Raw genomic sequence first — 9,703 nt, 5'->3', positions numbered from 1 at the left:
CGTGGCCAAAAATGGCCACCTCCTGTTTACATTTCCAAAATGCTATAAAATATATATATATATATATATATATATAAAAATTCACTTTTACTGACTTGATTTTTTAGTGATAACTAAGAATAAAAATTGCTCCCTTGGCCAATGACATAATCTGGTAGAAAACATTAAAAACTAAAATTTTGAAGTGTTGAGTTTAGAATGAAAGCCATTTTACCTAAATTATATGATTTAATACTGTAAATCACAAGGAATTAAAAAATTTAGTTTTCATGGGTTTCAATTGGCCAAAAGTGTCCACGATAGAGCCACGAGGTACAATTGGAGATATACAGTATAATATTGACATATTTAAAGAGCAGGTTTTGAAAATTAAAAAATCTGAAAAAAATCCAGACCCTTGGGAAATATCATTCCATATGCATTGACACAGCTAAAAGTGAAGTGGACACAAATGGAGGGTTAATACTTCTTCATCTGAGAGATAACAAAGTGAAGCAGTCAGTGCTTCAACAACATACCTGATAGAAGAACACATCCTTTCTGTCGGTGCCTTCAGTTGCAAACTCCTCCACTATGCCCTCTGGACTGATACCATGTTCTGCACACAGCTGCTTCCAAAACTCAAACCCGACTGCAAATCAGATAAAGGAGCTGGTTAGCAACACGTTAACGTCCGGTGGTGTTAATTATCCATTTTGTGACCTTACAGGTTCAGTAGAGAAAGCAGAAAACACGCCAATTAACATGCAACGTTATCTGAATGACACTGCACATATAAGCTATAACGTTGGCTTGTGTTATGTTACATTTGACCCGATAAATTATATCACAAGAGAGCTGACTTATATTGAATGAAACTATAATGAAATGCTGTAGAAGCTAACGTCGTTACACAGCAGTTCCTACGCAGCACAGATCATCTCAGCTAGCTGACTCAAACAACACGTTATTTGTTCTTCTGGTTGTGTGAAAGAGCAGAGTGATGTTGAAACCATTACATTTCAATTACGTCTTACTTTGATTTCCACACTGCCCGAGCTGAAGCGTTATTATTTCCCGTGGCATGTTCACTCTTCGGTCGCTGCTTATTTAGCTCGCTGGCTATCTTGACGAAATAATACAAGAAGGAAAATGTGCTGCACGAAAAAACAGCTTCACCGCCGGCCCGGTGCTTCCCGCTCCTCTTGTTTATTAACGGACCGCAAACCCGACATTTAGCAAAACATAGCCTACTGTATCGGAGTGTGTGGAGTCATAAAGCAGACTAATCGATCAGTTCAAAGCAGACAAACGGATAACGCCACAAGAGAAGGCCTCCATTATCGGGTTTGAATTCGCTGCCTACAATAAAATACTTTTATTTTGAAGGTAACGCCGGAAGTATGAGTGTGCTATTATTTCCGACTTGACGTTTCAGTACTGTCCCTCATATGGTAACTGCACCCATGTAATTTGAAAGTTTTATTATTATTATCTTTATTATTAGTATTGACTTATCTAGGTAGTACTAGTAGTAGTAGGTTTTATATTTTGACTTAATTTGACAGTGACAGTAGAGATACGGACAGGAAAAGCTAAGAGAGAGAGGTATTACATGTAACAAACTGGGGACTTTATAGTTTGTGGTATTGCGCCTTCTGCTCTTGGTGCTCTGATAGTCTTATACCACTTTGTTTGCACAGCACGTTAATGGTGATAATCATTATACAAGACAAGAGTAAACATTACACCCACTTATTATAAGTCTACCGTTTCTGTCTCTACTGTTTATAATCGTATTTAAAGTCGTGTTTTTGCTGCCATCACAGTCAGTAACTACAGCTGAATTTTGCGAACGTAGTCAAGTTACACACAATAGCATAGTAGTACTTCCAGTGTAGTTCTTTCAATTGCAGACACTTTTGTGTACTAAAACTTCCACCTAAAATACATTAAAATATATTTAATAAGACAATAACGAACTCTTTCATTGAAAGTCCCTTTAATAATTTGTAATCAGAGTTCGGACTTACTGTTTCTGACATTTAAATGTTTCTGACTTAGGATACACATAAAAAAGTAAACAAAATAACATGATGTTTATAGATATTATCCTTCATTTGGTTCACAGAAAGCAATACAACATAACACACATAATATTTCCAGCCTCAACGCGGTTGTCAAGGCTGATTTGTTCGACCGTTGCGAAGTAAACAACAAATAAAAAAAAATCCTGTTTCACCTGAAGGCAGCACAAGCGCAAGCGCTCGCGCCGATTCTGATTGGACCGCGGAGGGCTCAGAAAGAAAAAAACAGGTTACGCCATATTGTCAGCCTCTAAAAGACAGCGAAAAATGACAAAATAGTAAGAGTCACCTTCTTTTAAAATGTTACCCACGTTGTCTTTTAACGCGGCTGCTTCTAATATACTCAGATATTTCCTGTCAGACACTAACACGATGATTCAGCTCGATGTGTGCTAGCTGTTAGTATAAAGCCGTAAAGCATAGGTCTGATGTTGTGAAACGGGTTAGCTGTTTCCACTGAAGTCTTTTATTTGTTTCAGGCTTACTCTGCCGACGCTAGACGCTAAAGATGGCTCACACCGGGGCAATGGAAGAGGATTGCTCCTCCAGGCAGAGGTCTGGTGTCTGCCTGCGGAGTCGACCATGCTCCAGCGAGAGAGACGGTCAGGTACGGGCTGTCAAAGCTGCTCTCCAGTCCAGGTTGGGGCCCTACGAGCCGGTTCTGACCTACCTGCAGTCCGTCCTAGTGTGGGAAAGACCCCTTCAGTGTGTGCTTCTCTACATTGTGGTCAACATCGTGTTCTGGTGAGTTTTCAGCTGATGTTAAACTTAGGAACATGTTGTTTTTTTTGATACAAACTTGTTCTGTTTTCTCTCTCTGTCTCTCTGTTTGTTTCAGGGTTTATTATAGCAACCTACATTCAGACAATGCAGAGGCTGTTTGGTCGTTAGGGGAAAGCAGCTGGTGCTCTTTTTTTACACAATGCAAATGTTTCACCTGTCAATTCAAGACAGCACAGATGGCTGGCTGGTGGCACTATTTATAGACAGACCCTAAAGACTACCTTCAGTCTGATGTTGCTCCTAACTGAACCGTTTTCCTAATCTTGAAAACAGTGTGGTGCCCTGCGTTATCCGCGTTACCAATTTCATTGTTGCTGCATGACTGTGGGAGGCTGTAACATTGAGGTTGCCATTTACAGGTCAATGAGGTGTCATTACAGAAGTGAGAGGAAATTCATTTTTGAGTGTTTTTCTATGAATGCGGCTTTTGGTGCAGCGAATCTGTGAGGCGTGAAGTGTCAAGCACATGTCAGTGAATAGCAGTGCATTTATATAGGTCTCTGTTTTACAGCTTCACCACTAGGTCAGCCCTAAACTTAAGAGTATTAAGTAAGTAAGTAAGACAAGAAACATCAAGAAGAAAGTACAGAAGCGCTCAGTAGGAGAAAGTCTGGGACTGGGACATGTTTTGGCTAAACTATGTGACCTGGATATTGTTGTACGGTAAGAATCACTGACCTGGGACACAGAGAGGGAAAGAGAGGCTGGCCGGCCTGCATGTGGAGCTCAGGCATCCAGCCTTTATTCGATTAGACCACTGGGCATGTTAGGCCGCTAGTCCTGGCTCCTATTTACTCGTGCTTCAGCACACACTCAGTGGTGCGGGCGCGTTTCTGCCCCAAGAGATGCATTCATAACCTACACTGACGACGGCAGGTCAAAAAGAGACGGGGAGCCGATATGGGCAAACCCTCTGACATTAGGGCACTGAGGTGGTCTTGATTTTCCTTCTTAAAGAACCCAATGGAAAACAGAACTGTAGCTGCTAATTGCACTGCTACCCCAAATACCAATATACCTCGCTCTGCCAACACATTCTTTGTTAGGTTAATCTCTAACTGCTAACTAATCCTGTAACATTGTTGTGGTCAACACATTTGAAAGTCTTGTTATTTGAAAGTGCAGCAACACTTTTCATTGTTGAGGTGAGGGAAGTGAAATCAGTTTGTGTGAACACTTACGAACTTGTGATATCATCATCTAGATGCAGCCTGTCGCTTTTTCATTGTTACTGAATGTGAGTCTACACTTCACTGATTTGTCACCTCTACATTTTATTTAAATTACAGCAATGCCATAAGTTCTGAAGAGGAAAATCGAATATTCTTCTGTTTTGTCAAAAGTTGATTTCTGTATAATAACTAATGGGTGTAACACACAGCAGAGGGTGGGATTACTTCCTCTTTTCTTACATTAGAGGAAACAGATCACTCAAAAGGTTTTTTGCGGTTTCATGAATCCTGTATTAAATATATAATTGTCTAACTTTGTTTATAACTTACTCTCAGGGTAATAAGTTTCTGTTCATGTGTTTTTATTCTCCTCCAGGTTCTTCGCTCTCACCTCACTGCGCCTGCTGTTCCTTCTGGCTTCTGGTCTGGCTGTTCTTGTTTGTGTTGATACCTGGAGAAATAAGATCTGGCCAGAGATTAGAGGTGCTACAAGTTGTTTTTTATGGGGGGCTCTTCAGATCTGTCTAACAGACTCTGTACTTTTCCTTCTCTCTCATATTAATCGTACCATTGTACCATTATTCCCAGTGTACTTTGTCAGAGTAGATATGCCGTCAGTCAGCAGTGCTTCACTCTGGACTTTGCTAGTGATCTGTTTCACACATTGAACAGTTACTCTCTTGTTGAACTTCTCTTAACAGGCTAAGTGCAACATGTGCAACACAATTTGGACTACTTTTTCTCTCATGTAGGCTCAGTATATGTAACACTGATGTGCATTATGTAATGTAATGTGAGGGATGTTCTCTCTCTCCACAGTCAGAAAACTTGACGAATCAGAAAATGAGAGGTTTGTTACTATAACCGCCAGTATTCCCTTAAACATATTGCCAGCAGTAATAGTGGTACGTTGACAGCAGATTCAGGTGTTCATAATCATTTCCTCTCTTTTCTAGCTGGGGTCTGGTGCAGCCTGGCATCCTCAGTGTGCCTGAACTGTGCCACCACATGGCTGAGGCCTGGGTCAGTGTGTCAGTTCTTGCATCCGCTATGGTGCAGTACAAACGACATAACCCCGGCAAGGTGAGGACCACACACAACATGAAAATACACATATACGATTTCTAGAAAACCATCTGTTTTTGGAATGGAAACACACCTTTTAAACTGTATTTAATTTCTGTCACATTTAATTAAACGAATAGACGAAGGAGAAATCTGAGTAATCTAAATTTTACTGTTCTCAAACTAGGCACCATGTCCCATTTTATAATTGTAGTAATTATACCTAATCATAGTGACTTCACTGTGTGTTGCTCTCTGTCAGTTTTGCCTCCTGACCTGTGGAGTGTTCACCTGTTTGGCTACGGTTGGGCGCTACATTCCCGGATTGGTGCTCTCCTACTCCGCTGGTGAGTCCCAGAAGTTTAACTGGTTCTAACTACAGATCCAGGCTCCTTAGCTGGACCTTGTTGGCAGGGAAACTCATCCAACTCGTCCTGACTGGTCCTGTTAAAAATGCATGGGCGGTGAAACCAGATCTGTGGGGGCCCCAGTACCAGGGCCTAGCCTGCGAAGTGATTAAAGGCAGGATGAGACACACGAAGAAAGGAGGGAAGGTAGCCAGGCAGAAAGCTAAGGAGGTCATACTGAGAACAGGCTAATCTCCCAACCTCCAACCAGTGTGCTACGGAGAGCCACGGGGGGGCGAGAGCAGCCGAGGCCCTCTGCTCTGACGTCTGAAACAATCCACAGCAGCTTGTACTCTACCTGTTAACTCCCTCTGCCTCCCTCTGCCTGTAGCTCTACTGGAGCTAACACAGGCGCGAGAGGAATTTAGAAACTGAATCTGCACAGAACCCAAATGAATAACTTTCTTATGTGTACTCAATAAGCCCAACAGAATTGCCTCCTCCTTTTTATAATGGCTGTTTTTCTAATTTTCCTCTCCTCTAGTGTTAGCTACTCTCCTGGCCCCTCTGGGAGCCTATCACAGGGTGTTTCAGCATGTGTATGTGAGGCTGGAGCCGGTCCTGCAGCGGCTGGACTTCAGTGTTTGTGGATACATGATGAAAAAGCCTATTGATAATCAGTGTAAGTAGTACATTAAATGTTTCTTTTTCCCTCCTCCGGTTCCAGTGAGTTTAGTAATCATTTGCGTTTGTGCGTTTGTTTCGTTCTGCCCTGCAGTCCTACGGATGCCCATCCACGGTGCAGCGTCAGGCGAAGCCAGTGACAGTGAGGAGGAGTTGGCTGCTTTCTGCCCATCAGTATGTTTATCATCTGTTTATTCTCTCACTAATTCTGTTGACATGTGATGTTAGTGAATATGGTCATCTTATTTTCGGTTAATCAGTCGTTGGACCTGACTTGTTATCATGAGGAACAGCAGTCCTCCAATTTGTCTGTTTGTCTGTTTTTTCCCCAGTAGAAAATGTGTGAAAGGTTTTCTTCACGTTGTGCTCTCACATGGTAGTTGTGACAGCATGATTCACTGAAGACCCTAAATCCATGATTTACCTTCACTTAACATGGACATTTGTTCAGTGTGCATTATAAACACTGATGGTTTGTGTGTTAAGAGCGGAGTTCTGTTTGTGTACTGTCAACACTTTAGCAGATTGTTAATTCTATGAGAAATGAACTGTTCTTAAGCCGCTCAGTGAAGGTGTAGAAAGGTAAAATGTACAGATACAACATTCACTGCAAACCGTGTTAGTTACAAAACATCTGAGCCACTTCCTGTTGGGGTTAAGAACTTCACATGATGTGCTGTATCTACTGTGTGTTTTTATTGACACCTTAGTGGGTGTGTGTCTGTATAGTGAAGCTTGCAGGATGTATGAGCACAAACAGAGAGGAAATATAGCAACACTCTACAAGTTTAGCAAACCCTTTATGTCAGATTTTGACAGTTTATTCAAAGATTTTGTCACCACTTATAAAATATTTAACCTTTTCAATCTGTTGTCGTTCCCAGTTTGATGATGCGGTTGTTGCGAAGGAACTTGCTCTGACTGACTCGGAGCACTCTGATGCTGAGGTGTCCTACACTGAAAATGGAACATTTAACCTATCACGTGGCCAGACCCCGTTGACAGAGGGCTCTGAGGGTGAGTATGCAGGCATAGCAAACTCCCTATTCCTTTTTATTTTCTGGTGTGTAGTCTCACCTTGTCCCTGTCGGTCACTTGGTCAGATCTCGACAGACACAGCGATGCCGAGGAATCCTTCGCTCAGGACCTCCCGGACTTCCCCTCCATAAACCCTGATGCCACTCTGATGGACGATGACGACGACACAAGCATAGGTCTGCCAAGTCTGGGTCCGTCTGGGCTAGCTAGTTACCGGGCCTCAGTGCTGGATGTAGATGCTCATCTGGACTCTGACCAGGAGGATCTGGATACAGAACTTTCTCTCAGCGGCCTGCCACGTGCCTCTGATTTCACGGGGGACTTGGCTGGAGTCATCGCCAGCAACATGATCCAGGCAGCGCTGTTGGGAGCAATGCAACCTCGGCCTCCTGCTACCCAGCGCAGAGAAGGCCCTCCTAGGGCCGGGCCCCACCGCAGCTACCGCAAGCAGTCCAGCTCTGAGCTGGACACAGACTTGGACGGAGAGGACTTTGAAATGCTGGATCAGTCTGAACTGAACCAGATGGATCCCCTTGGAGGAGGAGGGGGCAGTAGACAGGGAGAGAGCCAGGGGTCGAACTTCTTGTCTAGCCTCCTGGGTAAACCACAGTAAAGTGTGTGTGTGTGTGTGTGTGTGTATGAGAGTGTGTGTGTGTCTGTATGCCTGTGTGCACGGGTTCAGGTGCAGTGTAGTGTTAGAGAGCTGTGTGTGTGTGTGTGTGTGTGTGTGTGAGAGGGAGAAATGATGATTTTAGGTTCCAGCAGCCCTGCTTCTGATTGGCATCAGTTTATCACTGTGAAGTACTTTTTCTTTTTTCGATCTTTTCAAACTCTTTTCTCCCGTACTTTGAAACCCTGATCATCCAGAGACTTTTACTTTGTAGGTTGAGCAATAGGACATGCAACAACAAAAATAAAACACATTCAGACATTTAATAAACCAGCATTGTTGAGCCTTGTTGCGGTCTTTTAATTGTATGCACCCATAAATTACAAGGGTGCTTGTTAGTGACTATAAATAAAGGACAGCAGCGCCCATAAAGTCTTTTCTACCGGGAGGTGGGCACATACAGGGCTATTTAACATGGGACCAAATATGACATTCCTGTTGGTTGAGCTGAGCCATGTTGCTTTGATAATGACATAATGAAACATGTTTAGCTTCTTCACTCATTGGAATAATCGTTTCTTCCATCGCATTTTGTCGAAGAAACCGCAGTTCATGTTGCTGTTGACATTATTGCTCGCTGTCCTTAAAAGTAACATGTGGCTAAGATCTGTTACAAGATTATTTAATGTTACAGCGATTAATAAACATTTTCCACACAACACTTAAGCAGTTGTGGATTTGGACAGTGATTCTCTTCCATGATGAAGATGACTGATATTTGGATTAAAGTTTCAGTTGTTTCTCTGTATGATTTTCTTAAACTTCCTTTTCCTTTTCTGCTGTCTAACATATGAAGACATTTTCTTGCATTTCTTTGAGCTTATTTTATTTTCTTGAAAGGTCACATTACAGTCTTAAGATAGATATCTGACCCGGAGGAACACTTGATGTTATGTTTGTTGTTCATTGTATTTATGAATTTGTGCCCCAGGTTTGCTTCTTTTTTTTTCTGTGTGAGTAAGTTCAGAATATTTTTGATTTTCCTGCCCTTCAAATACAGCTCAATAACATATTATGTCCATGTTTAATACCTTGAATGAGCCCTAAGCTTTGTGTGTTTTTTTTTTTTTTTTTTTTCTTTTTCAAAAGTAACATTTAAACAAATTTCTTCAAGTATTTTACCATCTTTGTATTTCATGTAGTTGACAGTCATGCAGAACTTTTTAAGAGATAAATCAAATGCTCTTCAATTCATGGATCTTTTACTATTTTAATGGGGAAACATGTTTACATGAAAATTGGGTATAGAAAGTTATCCTTATATCCTTTTTTTTTTTTTTTTTTTGTTAAGTCTGAGTGTGTAAAGATTTAAATTGGCTTTTCTGTGCTGGTCAGCCTGATTTATTTTTTAAATGGACAAACTTAAATGAGCCACAGTTGAGATTTATTGAAATCATATATCAAAAAGTTTTAAAATGCTGGGTTTTTAACTAGAGGAAAACACATCGCTCTCTTTCAATTGTGTTATTTTGAGAGGAAAATCATAGCTGCAAAAGATTTAGCACAATAGAATAAAAAAAACTGCTGGATTCACATTCATGGAGAAGTAGAAAACACGTGCACTGATAGGAAATTGCTGGGATTTTGAGGCTATAAAAAGGAGTTAGTCTCAGCTGTTTGGCCACCTCAGTTAACCAGAATGTTGCTCATTGCTGCTCCATGAAGAAAGAAAGTCAGTTCCTCAGTATGAGTGATCTGTAGTTTGATAATGTAATGTGCATTGTAGTGTATTTTCTTCTCTGTAACTGGTTTTGATATGTTTTGATGTGCAAATCGTATTGAATAAAATGTTTGCAATTAAGTCTGTGTGGGGTATTATTTCATGTGACAGGAGGTGAAAGATGTACAGTAATCAGACGACAACAACAACAACAACAA

At 41.3% G+C, this 9,703-nt stretch overlaps 2 protein-coding genes across 2 annotated transcripts in view; one reads left to right on the top strand and one right to left on the bottom strand.

Moving 5' to 3' along the window:
• tubg1 (tubulin, gamma 1) overlaps positions 1–1,339 on the bottom strand; it is an 8,628-nt gene extending 7,289 nt beyond the window's left edge. Inside the window, exons 1-2 of the mRNA XM_035655424.1 lie at positions 1,017–1,339; positions 519–631 (exon numbers count right to left, since the gene is read on the bottom strand). Of these exons, the coding sequence (XP_035511317.1) occupies positions 519–631; positions 1,017–1,065 (162 nt within the window). The 5' untranslated portion in view covers positions 1,066–1,339. The remainder of the gene's footprint in view (positions 1–518; positions 632–1,016) is intronic.
• An 895-nt stretch (positions 1,340–2,234) lies between these two features.
• Positions 2,235–9,626, top strand: retreg3 (reticulophagy regulator family member 3). Its single transcript, XM_035655423.1, has 10 exons — positions 2,235–2,344; positions 2,546–2,810; positions 4,398–4,504; positions 4,841–4,871; positions 4,978–5,104; positions 5,349–5,433; positions 5,978–6,115; positions 6,212–6,291; positions 7,002–7,134; positions 7,221–9,626. Exons 2-10 carry the CDS (start codon positions 2,575–2,577, stop codon positions 7,766–7,768), a joined length of 1,485 nt encoding a protein of 494 aa, XP_035511316.1. The 5' UTR covers positions 2,235–2,344; positions 2,546–2,574; the 3' UTR covers positions 7,769–9,626.
• Positions 9,627–9,703: the final 77 nt, after the last annotated feature.

The sequence above is a fragment of the Morone saxatilis genome, unplaced genomic scaffold (assembly GCF_004916995.1).
Source record: "Morone saxatilis isolate NCDOM2014 unplaced genomic scaffold, NCSU_SB_2.0 Contig14, whole genome shotgun sequence".
NCBI classification, from domain to species: domain Eukaryota; kingdom Metazoa; phylum Chordata; class Actinopteri; family Moronidae; genus Morone; species Morone saxatilis.
This window is presented reverse-complemented; position numbering and strand designations above follow the sequence as displayed.